Source organism: Bacillus rossius, chromosome 5 (assembly GCF_032445375.1).
Source record: "Bacillus rossius redtenbacheri isolate Brsri chromosome 5, Brsri_v3, whole genome shotgun sequence".
Lineage (NCBI taxonomy): Eukaryota > Metazoa > Arthropoda > Insecta > Phasmatodea > Bacillidae > Bacillus > Bacillus rossius.
Genome location: NC_086333.1, coordinates 85,250,828 through 85,277,760, shown reverse-complemented (window position 1 = coordinate 85,277,760; position 26,933 = coordinate 85,250,828). Strand labels below are relative to the sequence as shown.

At 35.8% G+C, this 26,933-nt stretch overlaps 1 protein-coding gene across 7 annotated transcripts; it reads left to right on the top strand.

Moving 5' to 3' along the window:
* On the top strand, positions 1 to 26,933 carry LOC134532195 (protein Star-like). 7 transcript variants are annotated; one of them, XM_063368614.1, is made up of 7 exons: positions 1 to 61; positions 565 to 597; positions 851 to 1,016; positions 1,322 to 1,524; positions 2,292 to 2,489; positions 5,196 to 5,351; positions 26,504 to 26,933. In XM_063368614.1, exons 3-7 carry the CDS (start codon positions 911 to 913, stop codon positions 26,669 to 26,671), a joined length of 831 nt encoding a protein of 276 aa, XP_063224684.1. In that variant the 5' UTR covers positions 1 to 61; positions 565 to 597; positions 851 to 910; the 3' UTR covers positions 26,672 to 26,933. The 7 variants fall into 7 exon arrangements, with proteins under 7 accessions (XP_063224684.1, XP_063224686.1, XP_063224683.1 ...); XM_063368616.1 differs by having other exon boundaries at positions 565 to 609; XM_063368612.1 differs by lacking the exon at positions 1 to 61 and adding an exon at positions 108 to 239.

Genomic DNA, 26,933 nt, shown 5'->3' with positions numbered 1-26,933 from the left:
GTCTCAGTGTGGAAGAGAAAAACTGTGGCATCTGGCTGCTGGTGGCACCCTGCCTCTGCTTGTACATCCCTTTAATCCCTTCTCCCTTTCTTTTCAATAACAATATTTCTGTTGTACAGACAAATATATCTACCCATTGTTATTAATGGTCTCAGCTTAAAAAATGTTTAGGGAGGATGTTTTTGTCTAGAGGTTTTGTCTTGCAGAAATGTATTCGAAAGCATTTTCTGTTGATCTGGGTAATCGGCATTATTTTTAAATAATTCCTCCCTAATTTTTATGTTACCAATGGGCAAAGTGGGCGGGAAAAAATAATGTTTGTGATATACCTAATGAAAACAACACATTGTTAGTATTTTCATGCTGTACCTGTTTTCCCGTGGTCAGAATATGGGGGCCAATGTGAGTTGTGGAATTTTCTTTAAAGATAAATAAAAATCAGTTTGTGTCAAAGACGTTATTTCAGTAATCAATAATCAACAGTAATATTTATTCTGGAAACTTAAAGATTTTTTTCAAAGTTTAATGAAAAATTTTTCAAGTGTTTCTGTATTTGCACTCCAGAACAGTTTTAAGCTGGCCGGAGGTCTGGACACAGTAAGTAAATAGGTACATTTTGCAACAAAATATCATTTTGATTAACATGTAAAAAATATAACTACGATTGTATGTTAAGTTGGGAAAAGACCTATTTCTGAGGAAATATTTTTGAGAAAAATAACACCTATTTTCTAAAGAAATAACATCTACTTTTTCAGGTCTCTACATATTCCTTGTCTTAATTGTTCTTGCTACATTTGCAATTGGCAACTGAAGTAGATTCACTGCGACTGTGGACTGGTGTTCACAGTGCTCGTGCTGCATCAAGGAGAGCACGGACGAGTCAGAGGACTGATGGCTGCCGGGCGACATGGCAGTGCCGGTGAGCCCTGCGCGACGATGCCTGCAGTGCGCAGCCTTCCTTGCTGCGTTCACTGTCGTCATGACCATCCTGCTGGTCTCCACCGATGTTAGAGGTGATTGCATCACAGCAACAACTCTGGCTTTCTTGTAGCAGCATTTATAGTTCTGTTAGTTGTACTGCCGATTGGGATACATTATGATGTGTAGTGTTTTCATCTGAATGTGCTTGGCCTTTAGTATTTGTCATATTTTTGAAGTCTATTTTTGCATTACAATTTTTTGTGTGATAATTTAAACATTCTTATTTTTTATTCCTGTTTCTTGAATTAGTCAACTTTTGATTGTACAGTTTTGAACTTAATTTATCACATATTAATTTTTTTTTAAATTAGTACCAACTTTTGCAAGTTCTGTGCAGTTCCCAGAAGCAGAAAATTGCTGAATTTATCTGAAGACCTAGATTTTCGCAATGTGGTTCAAGATGACCCTCAGTTGATATCATACATCCAGGCAGTTCACCTGCGCTACCCTCAAGGTAGCGGCACCATTGATGGCAATCAGAGTGCTCCCAGGCTCCTGCCCTTATGGACACCACTAGTTGCAAAACTGTTGCGCTATAAGGTAAGTGTACCTGGCTCTGCTCTAACTGTATACATTGCTATCCAGTGATAAGGTTAGATTTGACAGAAAGAAGGTGTGTTCGTGGAGGCTAAGGGCATACAGCGGTAGCCGTCCCTCGGACACACAGTGGCTGGAGCGTGGCCTGAGCTGGCAATGTCTGCTAGTGCAATCCAACCCTCTAGGCTAACTGACATTGCACGTACTGTTTACCTTGCTGTCTAGTGATTGGTGTTTGATGGCAGCGAGGAGGTGTGTTCGTGGAGGCTGGAGCGTACGGGGGCGGCCGGCCCTCGGACACACAGTGGCTGGAGCGTGGCCTGAGCTGGCAATGTCTGCTAGTGCAATCCAACCCTCTAGGCTAACTGACATTGCACGTACTGTTTACCTTGCTGTCTAGTGATTGGTGTTTGATGGCAGCGAGGAGGTGTGTTCGTGGAGGCTGGAGCGTACGGGGGCGGCCGGCCCTCGGACACACAGTGGCTGGAGCGTGGCCTGAGCTGGCAATGTCTGCTAGTGCAATCCAACCCTCTAGGCTAACTGACATTGCACGTACTGTTTACCTTGCTGTCTAGTGATTGGTGTTTGATGGCAGCGAGGAGGTGTGTTCGTGGAGGCTGGAGCGTACGGGGGCGGCCGTCCCTCGGACACACAGTGGCTGGAGCGTGGCCTGAGCTGGCAATGTCTGCTAGTGCAACCCAACCCTCTAGGCTAACTGACATTGCAGGTACTGTTTACCTTGCTGTCTAGTGACTGGTGTTTGATGGCAGCGAGGAGGTGTGTTCGTGGAGGCTGGAGCGTACGGGGGCGGCCGGCCCTCGGACACACAGTGGCTGGAGCGTAGCCTTGGCTGGCGAGGCCTGCTAGTGCAATCCAACCCTCTCGACTTCCTGGCTCTGCGCAAGCATACCCGCCCAGGCTCGTCTTGCCTGCTCGGCTGTCTCAGCCCAATGCCTTATCCTAAAGAGGTATGCCTCCATATACAGCTGTGGTGTGTTCGTGATGGCCGATATATGTATGAAAATTTCTTAATTTTAATTTTTAACCTTTTTAGAATTTTAATTGTCTTTTTATTAAATATTTATCTTAATGTAATTTTAAAAACTAAAACATAAAACATTTGAATGTAACTTCAAGCAAATGCATATTTTTATACTATAATGTTATTGCATATTATTGTAGTTTATAGAATTTATCAGTTTTTGCAGTAGTAATTTTCAGATATCAAGCTACATTAATGACAATTGCCTTATTAATAAGTTTTTTTTAATGTTGTAACACTTATGTAGAATTAACTAACAACTGTTTTAAATTATAATAAAACAATTGAAGAATTAAATTTTAAAATATTTATTTAAATTAAAGTAAGTTATTGATAAACAAAATTTTGCAAAAACAAATTTTTTTTATAATGTACATTATAATATGTTGCCTATAACTTGGTTAAAAGGAGCCAAACTTGTTACTGTTCGTGTTGACATTTCCGCATCACATTGTACGAATGGACAGGTTTGGTACTTCTTAAATAGCCTGTATATACACTTGTATCCAAGCGCTGCACTCCGTACACACTTGAATAGTCTTGCATGCATGCATGTTTAATGGTTATTGAAGGATGACAGTTGTTTTAAACATTGCTTGTGTATTTTTTCTCCTGTGCCTGTAAAAAAAGGAGGATAAGATGTGCGCTAATACTAACGATGCATGAGATAAAGATAACTTCATCCAACTCACCCCTTCCACCGACCCGTATATCCCGTTATGACCGGTTAATCTGTGCAGGTCGTTTACCGACTTGTTGGACCGGTGATGTACACTAGCCATTCTATTCCAAACGTTTTTGTAGTCAGCGATTAGTCCTTTTTGTACAGGCACTGTGTGTTCACTTTATGTTTACCCTAAATACTTATCAAATTCTTAAAGTTTGTTGAATTAATTTAAATCTTATGTAAGTATTTAATTATAGGTAGCCACATTGCAAAAAAAAAACCTAATATGCATAATCGTGGCACCTATATTTTAGGGTGTCAAAATTTGGATTAAAAAAATCTCTCGCGTAAACGTTGCATGATGTTTTTGGTCCCACTATTAGATTCTGAGCACTTCGTGTGGGTATTTTTTCTGTATAAAACAATGTATTTTAAAGTATAAATTTAATATTTATTTAGACATTACCACTTATTTAATTAACGGAAATAGTGCTGAGCTGATACCGATAGCAGATTCTAAATATCGGCCAATATTAACGTATCGGAATCGTCCGGACCGATACTTTTTTCTGCAGATAATAGACGCCGATACAGTCACTAAATTTTGTAGAAATTTTTCTTAATACTTCCGTAAAATAACTATAAATTACATATCTAACGAAACAGTGCTCTTAATTTAGGATAAACATTTATTTTAATGCAACACAATCGGCTGTCCACATAAAAAAGCGCAGGATTTAAAACAATAAATTTTATTCACAGAAAACCAAGTTTTTTTAACATAAAGTGCCGCCAAGTATTTTATAGCCTAGGCCTACACATAAACCGTAACTTGTTCAGCGATATCGCACGACGCACGTAAGTAACAACAACGATTTATGGCTGCGCAGTCGTCATTTCGCATGCGAGAGTGATGTTTGCGATTGTCTCAAAGCAAGATCGATACTACATCACGATTGTTGTTAGCGATACCTTCGTATGTTTACTATTTCCGTGATTTCATCAAACAGCATTATTTACTTTCCCGTTTAATTGTATTTTACATGGTGCTGCTTTCTTCAACAAAATATAATAGGCATAATACATATTACAGAAATGAATCGCAAGAGTGACGTATGGAGTTTCTTTTCTGTTAGTAAAAGCAATGACCAAAAGGCCTTGTGCAATAGTTGTCACTGCCTTGTTTCTCATGGTGAGAAAGGACACGCGATCTTACACTACTAATAATTTGAAACGTCATATTTCATATGCCATTAAATCGATCGGTGGCGTTTTCGCGATGACCAATAAGGCTGCTTCGGATACTGTCCAGTACACACAGGCAACACTGAGGGCGGCTCGCCTCTGTATGGAAGCCAGCTTGGTTCTGTAACTTTCATGACACAGTTGTTCTGCCCAGACTTCAGCGCCATATAGCATGAGGGAGTGCACCGTGCTCAGCACCGTGTTAAGCATTATCCTGGACAGGTTAGCTACAAATCTGCCCGCCTTGTCCGCCATCTTGTTCAGGTGTTCCCAGAATGTCAGCTTCGGGTCCAGTTGTAACCCGAGGTACTGTAGAGAATGCTTAGCCTGAATGGTTGTGCCCCTGATAGTTACTGAGAAGTTCTCGTAGAACCATCACAAATCAATATCTACATGCAAATCTACAATGATTGCTGTGACATCATGCACAACTGCATTCTTTATGTGCCTCCCTTCATAGCATTGATTAAAAACAATTATGATCTTATGGATTTGTCATCACATAAGCGTGATTTTAAAATAGTTTTAACTGCCAATACTAAATTCTCTTTTTACAAATAATTTCTTGTGCTCCCTGAGAATACAATAAAGATACTGCTGCTAAAAACAGAATGCTCTTTATTGTAGATGTAGAGTGTAAGTTTAGGGATGTCTGTTCTCAATGAGTGCCATTGTTTCAGAAGATGGTCATGCTCTGAACCAGGACCTTGTGTTTCACAGGTCAGCGTGAGGAACGCTTGGAAGCAGGTGCCCGATAGTCCAGCTGACCACTTGTTCTCTCGCGTCAAGTGCTTCCCGCTCTACTCGCTGTTATTGGCTGTCAACACATCCTCTGTCGACTACCTCAGCCTGAGCTCTGATGGCTCGGAGCTGCAGGTGAGAAGCAGCATGGATCCAGGATGGTGTACTGCATATTTTATTCCTGGAAATGGAAATGTGGGATGTGGTTATACTTTGGGAAATGTTCAAGTCTAAACTTAGTATCATGCTAATGGAAGTGCGTTTTATTTTAATATTTACCCTTTTTTATCGCTTGCATTCGGGTTATATAATTTGTTTGGCGTGCCCTTGTATACTCCACTTTTTTTTTCAATAAACGTACTTTGCATGAATGGGTTTGGTTTTTATCAATAACTTTACCTAACAAAAATTTTTTTTTCCCATATAAACGTCACACCCTTTGATTTTAGTATAAAATGTGTGACGATTATGCGAGAAAACACGATAATGTTGTGTGTTGTGTAGGCCAAAACTTTGGGAGATAATTTTATAAAAATTCAATATTTTTTCCTCTTTGCAACTCCAAAATTTAATGTTATATTAACATCAGTGGTTATAACATAGTTAGAGATGGTCCGAGACATTAAAAACTTAATATTGGAAAATTTTTTCCCCTAGTTTTTTGTGCCGTTTTCTAAAATTACAGTTTATTTCACATAATCACACTGCATGGAAAACATATATTAATTACCTGCTATTGCTGTTTCAAAATGCTGTAATATTTTGGATAATTCAAATGCATGTAGTTTGTCATAGAATAAATGTTAACACAGCAAAAAAACATCTAAAAGATAATATCAATAGGGGTGCATGAGTAGTGTATTTTAATATCGAGTCAAGATTAATTAAAAAAATCAAGTATTTTGAGTCGATTAGTCAATATAACATTTTTCTTGTATTTTCCTTTTAAGCTCAACTAACAGAAAATGTACACACTGTACATAGTATCTCATGATGGTTTTTTAATCACTATCATAGTGCTAACTGCATTATAGTATACAGCCCCTACCTATAGTATTTAGATTTACAATTTTACAACTGTATATTTCCTTGTAATTTAGCTACATATTTGAATTATTCTTACAAAAATTTGTGAACAACTAGTACCTATTATAAAAAAATATAGAATTAACTTTTTAAAATTATATTGTGAAGCACGGGAAACTAAATTATGATTGTCCAGTTGTATTGCAGTTTTGGACTTGAAATTTTGGATTTTAATTGGAACATTTAAATGAAAACAATTTTTCACACAGACACTACAATTTTAATGCTATTTTAAATATTGAAGTTTTTTATTGCCCTATTCACTAGACATCTGCGAATTGTGATTTTTCAGTTCGAATCGAATTTGAATCAAATTTCAAAAAAAAATTCACGACTTTCAAATTTTTTTTTAATCGAATTTGAGAATATTTATTAAAATAACATAGATCATTAAAAAATGTTAACATTCACCCTTTGAAAAACTTGTCACATAATTCACAGTTTAAATCAAGTAACTAAAATTAAAGTGAGACTATATTGAAGCATAACCAGATTCTCAAAAATTAAAAAAAAAAAAATTAAAAATTATATGTCTGTAGCACTAACATAAATCACTTCACAAATCATTTCAAATTGTCATGGAGAAAGGTGAGTTTATCGACATGGTGCGGCAACAACAATTATCTGCAGCTGGTAACTATGTTGCCTGCTGTAGAGAAAACTCTCTCACTTGCCACCTTATTTAGCATGTTTGACTTTCAAGGATAAAAATATTAATAAAAATATCACAGCATAAGGAAGTGGTACAAAAGAAAAATAACAAATTTACCATTTTTATCACTTAAGCATTGCACAATTTATTCTAAAATCAAGTTTATAATTAAGGGTGAGACCGTGGGTTCACTCTTAGCTGAGTTTTGAAATAAAAAAATCACAGTCGTATCATTGCGCCGCATCAGCAAGTGATAGGCTGAATTCATCTTGCGCGCCAAGCACTAGTTGCAACACACACACTTCAGTACAGTCGGTGCTAATAAAATAACGAAGAAGTAATATAACAGGAAGCACCGTAGCACTTTGTTCAGCGTAGGTGGTTCATTTGCGAAGAAAAAACTATGCACTTTACGCCTAATAGCCGTCTTCACAAAATAATCACAAATTTTGATAACAGGATACTCAAGTTTCCTATTTTTCCCGGGAGTTGTTAATGTCCCAGTGTCCTGTAATTCTTTCCTTGCACGATGCACACTGCTCTTCGAAACACCCGTAAATTCCGCAGTTAAACTCGCGATATCGTTCGCACGACAATCCGGATATTTGTCTCAAAATGTTTTAAAAACATTCAACACAATAGTTTTCTGTGCATTTTTCAAAGGCTTTCCCGTTCTGTGCTTTACAAAACTCGGTCTGGCGTCAGCCATAACAAACCGTGCGCGCGCGAATCCGAAATACTACTGTTGCGCCGGGCATCAACTGTACACTACACACGGCGTCTGCTAACATAATTGTAAGTAAATACTTGCTGACACATTAAACTGTATTGGATTTTAATAGTGAAACGCTGTAATGCTATATAACAATTTTTATAAAAAAAGGCAGTGTAAAAATACTTACAAATGGTACGTATCCAAGGAACTATTTCTTGCGCACGAATAATGTGCACGGCGGCCAGCAGCCAATGAAAATGTTTGTTTACAAGAGGCTTTGTTTATTCCAAAACTTAGGTAAGAGTGAACGGAGAATACTATTATGAAAAAAAAATGTAAAGTAAATTATAAAACAAAACCTATTCAAATAAAGTACGTTTATTTAAAAAGTAGACTTTGCGAAAGCACACCAAATAATTTAAATTAATGAGTGATGCAATAAAACCATTTTATTCAACGTAAAAGAAAAGAAACACGTAACAAGAACGTGATTTGTAACTATACGCATAACGATCGTGCGGGTTAACTTGGTTACTGACAGAGCGTGCGCGTGCATGCAGTCTGCGAGCTATCGATATCAATTTTCGACTACGTGCGCGCGCTTTATACAGGAATACAGGAATCAACACAAACAAACTGGCGCTGCTTACGTTTTTATAAGCGGTATAAAGCGACTCCCGAGACGTTAAAGATGAAGTTTATAACTTTTAAAAACCTCTTTAAAACACGATTTACACATCAGATTACTTCGTAATAGGATTAATTAATTTAGTAAGCAGTTTTATCAGAACGTACGGCGTAAACTGCGTAAAGCAATAGGCGCGTTGTAAACAACGGGAATTTATTGCATTACATCAAATGAGGTTAAAACGGGACAGAAATTAAATGGTTCAAATAACGTGAAAACGTAAATAACGGTAACGTAAATAAGGGGTTTCGCTGAATAATTTTTTTGTAAGTGGAAGATCTAATCGTCCATTTACATTTCTTTTAAAAATGGGGGAGGGGGATGTCCTATATTATTGTATTCGGGCCAGATTTTGCAAGTCGAATTATTGTAAAATGAATTTGATTCGAATTGACGAATCGAATATCAAAAAATTCGAACTCGAATTCGGAAATTTCGAATATTTGCAGAACCCTACTATTCACTGTACACCCAGTACAAGATTATTTTATATATGCTCAGTGGGTGAAGTTGCAGTGCCGTAACATTTCATTTGCCCTATATATATATATCAGATTATTTACAGTAATTATGGTGCAATTGTGGTAGTTATTATGCTTCTGTAGTAATTATTCTATTATTGTGCTTCAACAGTAACTGGAGCTCTTTTTTGGTAACTATTGTGTTTGTGTGGTTACTCTGATGATTCGTCCATTTTTATTCCTCAGTCGTTCATTTTTCTTCACTTCATGTTCATGTGCACCATTATTATTTTCAGCTAGGTAGATGGTAAAATAGACATTTATTTTCTATGTTTGTTTGTTTTCATTGGTGTATAAATAACAATGTACGAAAGGATATTCGAAGTCCATTTTAAGAAACAGTTGTTACTGCAGCAAATTATACAAAATTTTGAGTAAGGCGCTTGCATAGAAGCATAGATGCCAACTCTTACGATTTTCCCATACAATGTAGGGGGCAAAATGTAAAATCGTATTATTGTATGATCATCTAGGTTTTTCTCTCGTAATTTTAAACAAATTCTTTTACAAAGATGTTGACGGACAATCCCGAGTGGACCCGAATTTGGCCAAATCTGACACTATTTTTTAATTTTTTTTTGTTTTTTGATAACGAGTTTGTGAGGAGACATGCCTTATTTTTTACAATGCGTTGTGTATTTATCTCAAACAACCCTTTGCACGTATTAAAATAATTATAATGGTAGCTTTGTCCTGCACGAAGATGCCATGATGCCTTGGAGAGTGAGCCCTGTCGGCCCAGTTTGTCTTCACCACTGGCCGAGGTAGGACGCGCCAGCACCCCGGGGACTTCACCCATCTCCATCATTGACTAAGTAACTCTGTTTTAATAATTTAATATGCCAAATTGTTTTCTTAATGTCCTCTGGACCTTCCTTGGGTGGCAGACTGTTAAGTCAATTATTTGCTTTCCCTCAACGGGACTTTGAAATCAACCGACGCGTAACTATGTACGACCACGAGAGTGGTTTGTACCTCACCGTAACTGATTTGTGCCATAGGGCTTTTTTTAACTGTTTACTTTGAGCGTGTGAGCAGGCAGGCTGTAATGTGTAGTTGTCAATAAAATACGTGTTGTGGAATCTCATGTTATCTCTTGGCCACGTTTTTGACCATCTACACCTAGCAGACGTGTGGGATGCCTCAACAGCCCATCGTAACGTTATGCTTATAGCGTGGCCGACGCTGAGAGCGGGCCAGGTCCTGGTAAGGTAGCTCACAATCAGAGGGGCCGAATCTTGCTCCTACATGGGCAACATCATGCCCTGAGATGAGTCTCAACTGGATCCATGTGCCCCTGGTGAATCAAAACTATCCTACAACAATTGGCTCTCCCACTGTGGAGCTAATTTACGGCAATAAGCAGCCTTACAACAGTATTACACAATTTTTCGTAAAATGTGTGGTGATAAAGCAGGGTGAACGGCTTATTCAAAACTTGAGACAACATTGCACGGCAACACTGCATACCAAAAGTTCCATTATGCTTCATGGTTGGGAAACCTGCTGTTGGTAATCGGAAGACGGACATGTTGAACACACACAGTAAATAAGGGTATACCAGAGTGGTAACAGCAATGTTTCTGTGATTGCTTTTTTTTTTGGTCCCTCTTCATACACACCAACATAGGTAAAACAAATACTCCCAAAGTATACATTTTACTGTTGGCATCACTGTCACAAGCGATAGTGCTGCTCCAGGTGTCATTTAGAGATACTGCAGATGCATGAATGGCGGGATATACAAGTTAAAATTTTAATGTTTGAATTATTAAAATATCAAAGTGACAAAAATGCAAACAATCTTATGTACTTGGTATAAACAAATGTTAATTACATAATTATTCTTTATAGTAAGTTCCTTACATTATTTAGAATTTTTTTATTTTAAATCTTAAAAATTTAAGCATTTTATTTTTAATTGTAAACAATACTTCATTTTATTAAGTGATTTATACTCTGGGTTTAAATTATTAACAGAAACTTTCAATTAGTGTTGTAGATAATTTTTTTTATTAGGTTCAGTACTAGGGGTTTGCTGTTCTTTTGGCCATGTATGTTCTTTGATAATGCAACCAGACCAATTTTTTTTTAAATTTTATTGAGATGAACAAATTTTTTGATGAATTAACACTACCATATCACTATTTTATTAGTATAATTTTAATAAAATTACAATTTAGAAGGAAAATGTAAGAAAGATAAGCTCCACAATGCAAGATAACTACATGAAACATTGTAGTGTTAAAACTTAATAGCTTCTTACCAGACCCTCTAACCCAACAACTTCTTGGAAATATGCATTTAAAACAATTACAGCTGTTATTTTTTTATCTCTCATAATAACATTGCCTAAAAATCTACAGTGACATATAATAGCAATATCTAAAGTAATTAGTTACAAGAGGAACTGAGACATGAAAACAAACATCAGAAAAATTATATTTTTCATTTTAAGTAATATTCAAAAGGAAATTCCTAAACAGCTATTGATATGACTTCACTGTATTTTTAATGTTGCTAACCTAACCAACCGTCCACACTATTATAAATTATTCTTATTTTAGCTAACATAAACAAATGCCACATTAACCCCTAGCTCTGCTACAGAATTAGTAGACTATTACTAAAAATTATAATACTGTTAGTGTTTGCAAAATAATTATAGATCGGGCTAAAGAGAGATTAAATTTACTCCAAATTTAAGTAATACAATTTTATTAAAATGATACTAACAGTAATATGGAGTGAGGTAGCTTGGCTTCTGGGTAGTAGCGGTGTTCAAGGCGAATATATCACTGACATTTCGATCGACGTTGCAGTCGCCATCATCAAGATAGTTACCTACTGTTATTACAAGTTCTTCTGGGTTTAGTACTCTTGCCTGTGAGGAGTGTTTCCCGATTGGCTGCAGCTGTGGGCCAATCACAGACTTCCTTTCGTCTAGTTAGCCTGTTGGTTTGGCTAGTCGGAGCTGGGCTTTTGTAATTTGCTGGGAGTGCTGGCAAATCAGTGGCCTCTTTTCTTCTGATTGGCTGAGCTGTTTGGCCAACCAGAGGCAACCTGTCTTTTTTTAGATGCAGAGCTAGATTTTAAGGTTTTCTGAAGAGTGGATTCCATATTGTGCTTAATTTGTAGCCATCAGCTACAGCAGAACACTTCTTGGAAACCAGACGAACATTTGATTTCGACCAATTCCACACCATAGCCAACATCTGACAATACAAGGAAAGATACATTTGAGAATCAGTAGAAATACTAAAACATCCAGCAAACATAAATAGAGAACCTTGCCGAAACGTCAGTGATATATTCGCCTTGGACGCGGCTACAACCCAGAAGCCAAGTTACCTCGGACGATGGCTGCGAAAGCCTGCAATCTTTATTAGTAATATGGAGTGTTCGTAATCACAAGAATGTTATACTTACCGCCTTATGTCTTTTGGAAATTTTCATTCCAATTATATGCGCAACACTTTAACCTTCTAATGCCACCACCCATAGTTCATTGAAAAATTGTTAATTTCGCATAAATTCAAATAAATTTGTCTGGTTTCACTATCAAAGAAATGAACCGCTATTTTGCCATGTGCAGAAAGAATTTTTGACACCATTAGTTTTTGCCAGAACGTGTAACACCATAACATCAACACAAAAAAAATGTTTAAATTTTCAGGTAAAACTAAAAAAAAAACACAATAATATCCTTGTTGGAATTTGAAAACAGCTTATAATTGCTTTCATCATTATAAAAATATTTATAAATATACTAGTGGAGAGGATCCAAAAATAAAAGACGTGACTGACCCCCCTCTATACAGTGAACACTGCCTGTGTTGAACATGGTAACTGGTGAGTGAATCTGTGAGAGAGACGTGATTAAGAAAAGTTAATAGTTGTGATGGTTTATGGTTGCTTGTAGCATGAGTGTGTGTTGCGAGAGTGTGTCATAAAATAATGTTATAATGGCAACTGTCAGCAAGCCAAAAAAGAAATCATATAGGCCTAACCAATTTTTTTATGGAATTTTATAGCAAACCATTTTCATGGGCTTTTCGTTCAATAAATGGAAGTAATCTTGCCCTTTGTACTATTTGTGCATGTGACATAAACATTCCCATGTTGGCAGAAACAATTTAAGGAACAGTTAAACACAACATAAATGCTTCGTGTGAGAGCAGCTGAAGTAAAATAAGTTCCTTTTTTGGCAGTGCTCAAAGTGTTGATAACAGTGCGATTTGAGCAGAATGTTACTTCACGTCCGATTCATTCCATGTGAAAACACCAAATTTTAAAATTTATAGTTGCCCAACCATATAAAAAAAAAACAAATAGTCATATTTAATAAATAGTTCAAAATGGTTTTTATTTCATTTTCATGTGCCACCATGTTTTAATCGAGGCTCGATTATCTTCGGTAATATCATTGAATATGTATATGGATAGAAGTCGCTTCCTAATGGAGAAATACTTTCGTGATTCTGGGGCGTTATTCAAGTAGTTGGCCTAACAGCCACGAGATGGCAGGGCTTGCGGGAGTGCGAGGCAGTGGCGCTCGCTGCGGCGAGTAGGACAACTACAACACTTTATCGCCATCCTTTTCTTTCCAAAATGCTTGTCCTTCATGTTTGTGTGTGTATGTGTGACAGCAAGCGTTTGGAAGCGCAGGATATCGGGTCTCTTCCCACTTATCGCTCATTCCCCCCCTCCAACATCGCGCACTGCTGACGTCACGTGGAGGATCCAGACCTAGCTTGCCGCTTGGTGAGCCGCCGTACACACTGGCAAAGTGAACTCGTCATTGTGAAGAAAGTAATTAACCAAACTGCACGCCAATGGTTCAGTTGTTACGACCTTAAAAACTTTAATACGGTAGTAAAAAAATAATACATGAAAGAGTGTTTTTAAGGTTTATGAAAAGTTTTAGTATCTACAATTTTTGTTACCAAATTATTATGTATTCCTGATTACTCTAACTATGTAATTCAAGAAAACAAAATGTGCATCAAGGGTCAAATATCAAACCGAAGTTTACTAAATATTGATAAACATAACTATTTCCTCGAAATTGCCTTGTATGTTTTCAGGTTCTATTCGCTCTCGCACATGCACAATGAAAAATACCTTCAAAATTGTAGTAGTCCCAGTATTTCATACCATGATTCCACCAACGGAACAACATGCACAAGTCCAATATCACTAGAAGCGATCAATAATCTGGAATTTCGCAGTAATTCGAAATACTTGCATACACTTCAATATAACTCTTGATATTCTTAGATAGTCTTTTAAAGTTTCATATTAGGACTCAAAAGAATAATTATATAAACCAATATAAATTGACAGTCCTTTTCAGTCTGGTTCATGTCAACTTTTTTTCTTTGCCAGCTAAATCATTCTTAATAAACTTTGAGTTTTTTTACTTTGGAATGCACTTGTTTTAAACATAAAATATTTAATTACAAAAAATTATTTAGTCTATATAGCAAAACAATAAAATTTCCACAGATATGCTATGGAAAAGCATAGAGTAATGGTGTAATTTACCATAAAATTATAAATGGTATTACATTCTGAATAGTAACCCAATCTCAAAAACTTTCATTATAAAAGACCTTGGTGTCTTTCTAGATTCAAAATTATTTTTTCATAAACAAATCGACTACTTAAACTCCATTTCAAAAAGAACATTTGCTATTATAAAATATATCACTCATTATGCTACCAATTCTGATTCAATTATTTCTCTTTACTTGGCATTAATTCGATCTAAATTAGAATACTGTTCAACTATCTGGAATGACATTGGGTCGACTGATATTGAGAAACTAGAAAATTTACAAAACAAATTGTCTCAACTAATAATTCATAGAGGTTTTCCGCATCCCAAACTTATTCCTCTAGCAGACCGTAGAGCCCATTTGGACTATCTTTTTGTACATAACATTTATAACTATAAAATTAAATGTAGCTATATTCTTGAGAACACCGGATTGAGAATCCCCCAATTCAATTCTCGCCTCTTTTCTAGTTTATGTACTATTTATAACAAGAATGATCTTATTTATAGACTCGTTAAAAACTATAATAGACACAGCACCAAGTCAAATTAATTGTGTACAGAGCTATGTTAAAGTATTTAATGTAATTTATATCCTCATACTAATTATAGTCAGTATTTTTTCTCTTTCACGTTTACATTATTGTACTCTATTAAATTTTATGTCTTGCTGCTTACTATCTTACCACTTTGTACTAATTATTATTTTAAGTATTATATTTGTATTTGTCCTTGTGTTGTCTGTGTGTATGGATGTCTTGTCCTTTGTTTCTTGTTTCTTTATGTATTTGTGTATATTTTGTATATGTCGTGCCCACCACTAAAGTCCCTGGACTGTTGGTGCGCATGTAACAAAAAATTTAAATAAATAAATAAATAAATAAATAAATAAATTTCTTAGGAACTTTGCTAAAAAGCATATTTCGTGAGTTTTTGTAACGCGATACCATCGTGCAAGTGCGAGCGCGCGCAAAACTCGAAAACATACAAGATGATTCTGAGCAAACGGCTATATCCATCAACGATTAGTAAACGTCTTTTTGATATTTGATCCTTAATGCACATTTCGCATACTTTTATTACATTTCTAGTGTAATCTGGAAAGAAATATCGTTCGTTAACGAACATTGTACCAAATAACCTGCCAAACTTTAAAATCACTGTATGACGTTTTTTTTTCTTCTGCCGTATTATATTGTATGAGGCATTAAAAACTTACCCATTACAGGCTATGTACATTAAGGAATAAAACCTAAAAAAAATTTGTTTGGACGTTTACTTCTTCACAATGACGAGTTTATTTTATCGCAGTATACTGCTGCCTTGGCCGGGCAATACCAGCCCTATCTCAATCCTCCAAGTTACGTTCGACGCCTTCAGCCAATGAATGCCAATGAATACCTTGGGCAGTTGGCATATAGCTCCGCTCCGCTTCTCAGACAGCAGGCAGTAGCTTAGTAACCTGGTCGGCTGGGGATGAGATTTGCCAACCAGCCTGCTTACCAAGAACCTTGACTCTCGACACATTGATAGAATCTTTTCTTAATTAGTCCACCAATTAATTATTTTAAATTCACACCACGTATTGTATTTGATGCCCTGTGAATGTAAATATCAATTTTCATAAAGGCAATTTAAATTTTTTGTAATATACACTTCTCTGACTGATTCAGCTTAAGCGCAGTTTACCATATGATGTTATCTATTTTTATTATTATTAATTTAAAAACTTTACATCACAGCTTGACAACCGATGCATAATTGTAATATAAACAGTTACGGTTATTCAATAATTGTAACTGTGCTACCACTTAAGGTTAGTTTACTATTGAGCAATGAAAATTTAAAACTTGTACTTGACCCTGTAGGGACACGGAAAATTATTTTAACAGTTTATTATTGACGTAGGTTTAGCCAATAATAACCGATGTAAACAAAAGCAGACTGAAGTCATATTAACTGTCTTTTTAAATACATTTTCGTAGCAAAGGATTGTACGTGGTATCACCCTATTATGTATTACTTAAATAGACAATATAACACGTAAGATTTCAATGCATCATTTAGGAAATATAATAAATGCCAGTCTTTTTTTATTATGTTACCTATGTGTTTCCCCTTTATCGAAATTCAATGTAGGCCTAATTTAATGTGACCTTTTTATAATCATGATTTTAGTATTCAAATACTGTGCACCAATATTTAAAATCACTGGCCCGATAATATCACATAACCTAAACATGAAATTTACTGGCAATAGGTAGATGCTTAATTGAAATTTGAACTATTATGGCTATTTGAAAATAAGATCTGTACTACTGAAGTACCGGTACGCTAGTAAAAAAGGGGAGATTTCTAATTTTTTTGTAATTCTGATAGTAACCTAGAGGCGACTTATATTCAAATTGCATATTTGAGATATCAGCAAAAGAAATGCTCAATTCAATTACAAGACATCTGAATATATAGGTAATTACTCACAGGATACAGTGATACATAAGCTTGGACGTATTTCAAGTACCCAATGAAATGTTCAAATTATACAATTATTTACTTTACAATACATTGTGTATTGTACAAAAGTGAAAAAATTAAATAATTTAAAAAAATCCTATGCTATACGTAATTATACTTTGAGAAATATTGATATAATAAAATTTTTAAGTTGTGAATTATTGCTGGCAACAGCATAATGATGGTAGTATGAAACCTCTGTGAATCTGGAGGGGGAAAAAAAACTTTGTGCTCAAATCTAAAATATAAACACGCTCATCAATGACTTACACACTGACTCTGTAATGCTTGCATGGAGGTAAGAAAAGGAGTATGCATGCAGTGTCTTGGTGACGACAAAGAGTTGCAAGTCAAGTAAAGCTTATTAACTAAATAAGTTTTGTGTGTGTAGGTAAGGGAACACTGGAATTTTTGACAAAAAATTAAATTGATAGATTTATAGATTTTTCAATTAGCGCCTTAGGCGCCCTACAAATCTAGTGTTGGTGTCAAGAACCATTCAAATCAAACATTTGAGTGTAAGCCAAATGCGCAAATGCCTCCTCCTTGGTATCTGGAGACGCAAAAGTATTTATTATTTTTTATTCATATAAGATTGTACAGTTAAATTCCATTACAACAATTTTATATACCTACTATCAGAACCGTCTTGCATTGTCGGGGGGAAAGTCATTATTGATGATTTTATTGGATTTTAGCACTCAAAGAAATAATTTATCACACAAAAATAATATGCAAAGTAATTACCTTGACATACACCACGAAACTCCATGTTCATGTCATTATTCACTTCAGTTGTCAACGAAGTTATTTTTCCATCTTCTGGTAGAATTAAATTTCTGTCTTCATCAGGCTCGCAATTGGCTGAGGAAGGTGGCATCAACAGTCTGACGGACATGTGCTGCAAATTTCTTCTAAATTGCTGGGCAGATGGATTTGAACCATGACCACATCTCTGGCGAATAACAGAAAATAGGTTTTCAAGTGGATCCTGTTGTAGCCGTGACGTCAAGATGAAATGAATGCCATCTTATTTCAGATCTTCCCACAACAATAGAACACTAGTTATTGTTAATTGAAAGTTGTTAAATGTTGGAGGTGATTTTTTTTTTCTTGTTTGCAATTTACCAGCCTGCAATCCACTTCAGAGACATGATTAATTTTTTTTGGACTCCGGATTAGACTCTGAAAGTGGTTTTCTTTGGGGAATTGTCTCAGTTGTTGATTTACTGTTTAAATTGTCGAACAAATTGTTTATCCTGCAGACAAACTCCGCTGTAGCTATTGTTTCTTTAACATTTGTACATTCAGACGTTACTGAATGTGTCATTAATGCTGTGTAAACGGAATGGCTGAACACCTGTGCAGCTAATTTTACACTTAATTTGTCGAAAGAATTAGGATGAATGTGCCTTTCACTCAACTTAGGAACTTCTCTCGCAGTTTGCGACAGCAAATCGCTGCATGCCAATTTTTCAATTGCCCTCCATGTTACAATTTCACCATCCACTATAAAATCAATTTTCATCAAATTATTTCTGACACATTTCAGAAGATGAGGTGTGTCGTAAATCACATATATTTTATGTTCTCCGAACATCATGTAGGGGCAATGTGTTGTGAGGTTGTGACTCCTAAACATTCTATAGTCATTTGGTTGGATGTACCCTGGTCACTGCGAGACAGCCGAGCGCGGCGGTGTTATCAGGCCAGATAGCGGCTCCATTACTTACCAACCCCCTCCACTTCCTGACGCGCTCATCATGTGACCGTCGTCTGCTGGCAGTGTGATCTGCGCAGGTTCTTTTCCTTGTTGTCCTACTCGCCGCAGCGCGCGCCACTGCCTCGCATTCCCGCAAGCCCTGCCATCTCGTGGCTGTTAGGCCAACTACTTGAATAACGCCCCAGAATCACGAAAGTATTTCTCCATATGGAAGCGACTTCTATCCATATACATATTCAATGGTACTATGCAGAAACAGAGTCTCATAGAGATAAATTCATTGTTGATCTTATCTAAAAGATAGAAGTTTCTTGTTTTTGCTAATAAAAAAAATTTATAGGCTTACATATAATGTATAAAAATATATTACGTAAATTTTGAAAACGAAAGTAAAAAGACCTTGAAATATGCCAAAATATTGAACATTTTCAGTATTTTTCACAATCTTTTAAAGTAATCGGTTTGGAACCACTAGACCAACATTTCTGTGTAATAACTGCGATTAGATTACTTTTCAGCTGGGATTTAACCCCCCCCCCCCCCCTTTTTTTTTAATATCAAATTTTCAAAACTTTCACATTTTGCTAATTTCAGGTTCAAATATCTTAAAAGGAGACAATTCTTGGCACCCTCTCCGAATCCTCTGTAATAATTGGACATTCTTATAGTATTGTTATTACTAGCTGCAGTACCCGGCATTGCCCGGGCTGAAAACAGGGTGAAGGGGACCTTTTTCGAAATCAGATGTAGTTAGTAATTGTATTCTTAATTTGAATGTCAAGTGTGCAAAATAATATATATCACTTTCAGATCCTGACAGACGTTCTGCCAGTGTATAGTTATTTACCTGTATATATCGAAAAATTGGTGGTTTGTATGTAATCTAGACTTTATAAAGCACTATAGAAAAAAGCTGAAAAATAAGAGATTACTAATATTGAAATGATTCCATTATCTACCTAATGCTCGGCCTGCATTGCAATGCCTCATTCAGTTTGGTTTTGTAATATGTTTGAAGTAATTCCACATATACAAATCATCTATCCATCTCTCTCTACATATTTATCTTTATCTACATCTATGTATCTCTCTCTCTATTTATCTCTTTATATGTACATACATATATACATATATACCTCCCACTATCTCTATCTCTTCTATATATAAATCTCTATATAGCACTATACATCTATATATCTCTTTATCTAACCCATTTTTCTCTATACCTCGCTCTATCTCAACTTATCTCTCTGTCTCTCTCAATCTCACTCTGTATATATATCACTCTATCTCTGTCTCTCTTTTATATTTAAATTAATTGTCTCATGTGTGCGCACTTAGACAACAAAAACAGACGAAGTGCCGCTATATAATATGAAATAAACACATTTTTTTGTAACGATACGTGCTCCAACTATTGCAAAATAGTTATACAGTCTCAGAAACCTTCGCGGGCATCCGCATAACAACTCACCAAAATTTAATCACAATCGGATAAATGGTATAGGAACGCATACGGCACAAACAAACGAAAATTAAAGACATGACAAACGCATCGAACGAAGGTGCATTTAAAATTCAAGGCAACTCTATCTATTGACGAAGTTAAGAACCAAACTGTTATTAGCACCTTTATTTTTCTAGCCGCTGCGAGCTCCACTAAGCGGACTGGTCTCACCAAGGAGAAATATATGAATTTGCAAGACCTTACTATGTGTATGATCGTGTGGTAGACATAGAGAAATGACACTCACTATTTGTATATATTGTTAAAAAAGAAAAAGAAAATTTTGATCTTGGTTGAATATCCACGTTGTCGTTGCCCATTGTGTTACATATTTTTTGTATAGATGTCTATGACTGTTGTGTATTCTTGCTGTGCAATCGTTTGTTACTTTAATATAAAACATATTAAAGTATATTTTCTCAGTTTTATTCACTAAGAAACCCTAACTTTAATAGGTTATGGGCCCAGGAAACTCTGAAAACTGAAGAATCAAGAAAACAGCAAAGAAGAAGTCATATTTTGCATTATCGAATAAATCACGCCATATAGCCTCCAAATGGAACGAACTTTGAGTGTGGATAAATTTGACGGAAGAAACTTCAGGCAATGGAAATTCCAGATAAAATGTGCCCTGAAAGCAAAAGGAATCAATATTTCGATACAAAGAACAGAAGCAAATGCGGATGCATGGCTAAAAAAGGATGGCATGGCTATGTACATTATCACGTCGTCGATGGATTTAAATCAAATAACCCTAATAGAAAACTGTGAAACCGCCTTGGAAATTATGTCGAAATTAGAATCCATATATGAACAAAAAAGTGAATTGAACAAAATGTTAATTCATGAACGGTTTTACCAGTATAAAATGTCACCAAGTGACAGTGTTGCACAACATATTGCAAAGGTTGAAAATCTCGCAAAGCAGCTCAAGGAAAGTGGTGAAAGCATCAGCGACAATGCTATAATCACGAAAATATTGGGAACTCTGCCTCCTAAATATAGATCACTTAGGCAAGCATGGATGTCGCTGGATTCTGAAAAACAAAACTTGAATAACTTAACGGCAAGACTACTTGATGAGGAAGCTAATATTACTTGTGAAGAAGAACAAGAAATGGCTTTTTTGGTTGCTAATACTAAACCGAAGAAAGAATCAACCAAAAATGAACCTAGTACAAGTGGAATTAGCAAAGAGAAACCTGCGAAGCATCGTTTTGAATGTTACAACTGCGGAAGAAGGGGGCACTTTGCCAGAGAATGTCGTGCACCAAAGAAAATACATAAGAAACCAGCTGAAGGTAAGAATACCATGCTAGCTTTTAATGTAGTTGATGAGTCAAATATAGGCAGTGGTTCAGAAGAAGACACCTGGATCTTGGATAGTGGTGCTTCGGCCCATATGACATATAGAAAAGAATTTTTGAAGAATATACAGCTTGTACTCAGAAATCATTGACATTGGGGAACAAAGAGTCCATAGAAGTATGTGGAATTGGAAAAATTTTAATAAAAAGATGTGTCAATGGACAGTGGGAGCTAAGCATGTTACATGAAGTACTACATGTGCCTAACTTAAAAAGAAATTTAGTTTCTGAAGGCATGGTAACAAGAAAAGGTTATGCCATTGTAAAGAAGGACAGTAATGCTCTAATTTACAATGGTGATGAAGTTGTGATGTGTGCAAAAATGAAGTTGAACAATTTATATGAACTGGACATTGAAACAGTTGTTCCTGACACATGCAACTTAGTGCAGAAAAATAAAAGTGATATTAAAAAATGGCACGAAAGATTAGGACATTTAAACTTTAAAGAAATAAAACAAATGAGCGTGAACAATATAGTTGAAGGTTTAAATATTGAAAAAAGTAATGAAACTGACTTAGTGTGTGAAGCATGTGCTTATGGGAAACAATCTCGGTTTCCATTCCAGAAATCAAGTCGGGCAGAACTACAACCTGGTGACCTAGTATATAGTGACGTATGTGGTCCAATGAGTCATACATCGGTTCAAGGTATGAGGTATTTTTTATTATTCAAGGATGCGGCAACCAGCTACAGACATGTGTACTTCATGAGAAATAAGAGCGATACTCTTGAATATTTCAAGAAATATAATGCAATTGTGAAAAACAAATACCTGCACAGTGTAAAAGCCTTGCATACAGATAATGGAAGTGAATATATTAATACTGCATTTAAAGACTACTTAGATAAAGAAGGAATTGTTCATGAATGTACTGCTCCATATACCCCAGAACAAAATGGGCGTGCAGAAAGAGATATCAGAACAATAGTAGAAAGCGCTCGATCCATGCTGTATGCACGTGATGTATCTTTGGATTTATGGGCAGAAGCCATAAATTGTGCAGTTTATTTGCTTAATAGAACCTCATCTAGCCAAACATCAGACAAAACGCCATCAGAGTTGTGGAATGGAGTCAAACCAGTTTTGGGGCATGTAAGAGTATTTGGTAGTGAAGGATATGTACATATTCCTGATCAGTTGCGGACCAAATTAGAAAAAAAAAAAGTGAAAAGATGATATTGGTTGGATATGATAATACCAATTACAGAATGTTCAACATGAAAACAAAACGAATTAAAGTATCAAGAAATGTTGTTTTTGATGAGAATAAATATCCTGAACAAAGACAGAATATAGCAAAAATATTCATAGAAGAAAGTGATGAAAATGTCAAACAGGATAACTCTGAAGTCATACTCAAAAACGACCCTGCTTTGAGTGATAATTCTTTAAATGAAATCTCACTGAATGAGAATGAGGAAAGTATGCTCAGTTGTAAGAATGATGATCCTAATTATGAACCATCACATACCCTCAATGATTCTCCATGTGAACCAATGAATCTGAGACCCAGGAGAAATTTGAATTTAGAAGCCAATTTAATGGAATTTGTATTACCATCATCATTTGATGAGGCAATGAAGAGTTCGCAGAAGAATGAATGGTTGCAAGCCGTTAAAGAAGAACTAAGTGCTCATGATGAAAATCAGACTTGGACCCCAGTGAAGCGAGCTGGACAGAGAACACTCACAGCCAAGTGGGTATTTTCCATTAAGAGGGGTGACGATGGAAAAGTAAACCGTTACAAAGCTCGATTATGTGCACGAGGGTTCAATCAAATCCCTGGTATTGATTACCAGCAAATATTTTCCCCTACCACAAGGTATGATTCAATTAGAATTATTTTAAGTATTGCAGCTAAGTATAACTTAGAAATCCAACAATTTGATGTCAAAACTGCTTTTTTGAACGGGGATCTTGAAGAAGAAATTTATTTAGAAATTCCTGATGGTGTGCTTGTTGACAAAAGTAATGAATTAAATTTGAATAGGTCACTCTATGGGTTAAAACAGGCAGCAAGGTGTTGGAACAAGAAGTTTACTGAATTCTTAAAATCATATGGTTTTGTTCAGTCACAAGCTGATTACTGTGTATATGTTAGAAATGTTAAAAGTATCAAGGTTATAATGATAATATATGTTGACGATGCTCTCATAATATCATCAAGTAAAAAGGTAATTAAAGATATAATTAGTTTCTTGAAACAGGCATTTAAAATTAAGGAATTGAATTTGTCACATTTTGTAGGCATAGAAGTGTTAAAGTCTGATAACTGTATTTGTTTACATCAGCGAGAGTACATCGATCAAATTGTTAAAACTTTTGATATGAGTGAATGCAATCATGCATCAACTCCTGCTGATCCGAATGTTGTTATATGTAAAAATCTTGAGGAAACTGCTGTGAAATTCCCTTATAGGGAAGCTATTGGTTCACTGTTGTTTCTATGCTCAGTGTCCAGACCTGATATTTCATATGCGGTTAACATGTTGAGTCGGTATATTAATAATCCTAGTCTACAACATATTAATGCAGTGAAGCGTGTGATTAGATATTTGGTTAATACAAAAAATGTTTGTATTAGATATGGAGAAAGCAATGATCTTATCGGGTACTCCGATGCTGATTTTGCAGGCGATGTTGATACTAGAAAGTCTACTACTGGATATATATTCTTAATGAATGGCGGGCCAGTAACATGGTTAAGCCAAAAGCAAAAGACCATTGCTCTCTCTACCACCGAAGCAGAATTTGTTGCAGCCTGTGAGTCTGCAAAGGAAATACTATGGTTAAAGCAATTGTTGTTGGACTTGGATGAAAAATATGATTGTATTAAGCTATATGTTGACAATCAGAGTGCCATTAAGTTAATTAATAACCCAGTTTTTCACAAACGAACCAAACATATAGATGTCAAATACAACTTTATCCGAGAGAAAGTGGAGAATGGTGTAATAAATATATCCTATGTCCCAAGTAAGAATCAGCTTGCTGATATATTAACAAAGCCATTGCCCACTCAACCTTTTGTCTTTCTAAGAGAACAAATAATGGATAAGCTGTAATAGTGTAATGTTTGAATGTAAAATATTTTTTTTGCTCTCATGATGTAAAATTTTAGTGGGAGTGTTAAAAAAGAAAAAGAAAATTTTGATCTTGGTTGAATATCCACGTTGTCGTTGCCCATTGTGTTACATATTTTTTGTATAGATGTCTATGACTGTTGTGTATTCTTGCTGTGCAATCGTTTGTTACTTTAATATAAAACATATTAAAGTATATTTTTCTCAGTTTTATTCACTAAGAAACCCTAACTTTAATATATATGACCTATGATTTTTTCTGTTATAAAATGACATTTTCAATTTTTCACTCCCTTAAGGATGGAATTACATATTAATATGTGGTCTATGGGTTAATCCAGGTTATGAGCTCGCTGTGGCCAAATTTCATCCAGATCCGTTCAGCCGTTCTGACGTGATTGAGTAACAAACATCTATCCATCCATCCATCCATCCATCCATCCAAACTTTCACATTTATAATATTAGTGGGATTTGTACTTATTTCAGTTATGTATGTACTGATTGTTTTTATTGAGAAAATTATGTAAAATCAGATATAGTGGGACAGTCAGATAAGGAACAACACTATATCACAGTTAGTTGTTCATTTAATTTTGATCTTCTATTTAATTCCTTATGCATCAGTTATTTCATATATTTTTCCTTGCTAATTGGTTTGCAAATTATCCAGTATTTGTCATAGCACGCTTGCTCTTTGGTGTTGAACAAAGTTGAAAGGAAATCATTACATAGAATGATAATGGCCATAAAAAAATACATAAGTTGGGCAATTCTGAGTCCCTAGAATCCCGCACAGATGACACGGTGACAGGAAGACATCCGCGACGACCGCGAGTGGTAGTTTAGTCATCTGAAAGTGTCTTTTTAACCATATCTGCAATATTCTTCTTGCTAAACATAGGGCGGAATGCCGTGTGGTGACTAAGCTTTTGTGTTGCCGTGTTGCGCAAGATTCGTTCCTACTGCCTGTAGAATTGGTTGGTGGGCTAGTATTCTTCAGTTGCTGATGCAGTTTTGGTCAACTTCGGTGAAAGCATTCCAAGTCTTAACATTTTACAGCTCCCGAGGACTACAGAAGGTGAGAAATCAACGCCTATGATAGCTTCTGTAGTGTCTCTTCAGCTAGTACCCGACTGCGCTTATGACCTGGAGGTCCTCGCCAGTTACCTGTGAGTCTGCAGTTCTAACCTAGTGTAGTGAATCATCATATTAAATATGGTGTTACTATAATCAGTTCCTATATCTGACATCCTGATATGATAGTAAAAATACAATAAAGAATCACCAGTTAGTGTGCCTAAATTTACGTAATTTTATGAAGGAAATATTGCACCTGTCATTTTAAGGTGTTGACAGTTAACGGAACGAAAATTTTTTATTCATTTAAGCTAAGGCCTTTCAAACAGTTTAATTTTATACCTCAGAATAACACCTAGCATTTCTACTTTTGCAGCAATCAACACAATTACACTACACTGATTTCATTCAATTAATTTTCATGTTTATTTTCTTCTGATCCTCTCTCACTTGTGAAAGATGTTAATTATTACTGTAAATAATTAATCTAACTGGGACACACATAGTTGAGTATACACAGGTATTTTCAGCTTGGGCTGAACCATTACAGAGGAAGAGGGACACCTCGGCGAAGCTTCTTTGAACTGCATAAACTTTTTAAGGGGTGTGGTGCTCTACTAGACACAGTCACTAAGTTTATTTAATCCTGTTTGTGCAAAACCTTAAAACTCTTATGCTCTTTTTACATTTCTCTTCTTCCTCTCGTTTGTGTCAGCAAGCTGTGTATTACTTAAACTCACAAATCTCATGTTTTGTATAATGTTACCTAACATTAAAACTTTTTTCAGGTGCTGAAAACCATTCCCATGGATCGAGTGAACATCAATGTGATTGGTGTGCAGTGGCATGAAACACGTGCAGAAGATATGTTGTCCTTTATGGCGAGACACCAGTATCACCTGAAGAAGAAATTTGATCAGTTCTACATATTTGTGCATCAGAGAGTTGAAACATGATGCTTGCAATGCAGGAATGCATAAGCATTGTTTGTATAGTGTTGGTGCAGGGTTGTTGCAGTGCCGTTACAATTCTGTTAACATGTGAACTGTTTAACTTATTGATCAATGCATAAAACAGGAAAAACAGACAACTATGACTTGGGCAAATGAAACTAGTCAAATGTCTCTTCTATGGCCTCTGGGAATAATGACACTCAAAAGTACCCCCTTTTTTGGGTAATTGTACAAAATTTTGCTCAAAAAATATTGTATTGTTTTA

Excerpts from the sequence above, each read along its gene's own strand:
- LOC134532195 (XM_063368614.1), top strand. The coding sequence starts at position 911 with ATGGCAGTGCCGGTGAGCCCTGCGCGACGATGCCTGCAGTGCGCAGCC. Across the intron at positions 1,017-1,321 it reads GGTCTCCACCGATGTTAGAG|TTCCCAGAAGCAGAAAATTG; the intron begins GTGATTGCATCA and ends AGTTCTGTGCAG. Across the intron at positions 1,525-2,291 it reads CAAAACTGTTGCGCTATAAG|CGAGGAGGTGTGTTCGTGGA; the intron begins GTAAGTGTACCT and ends GTTTGATGGCAG.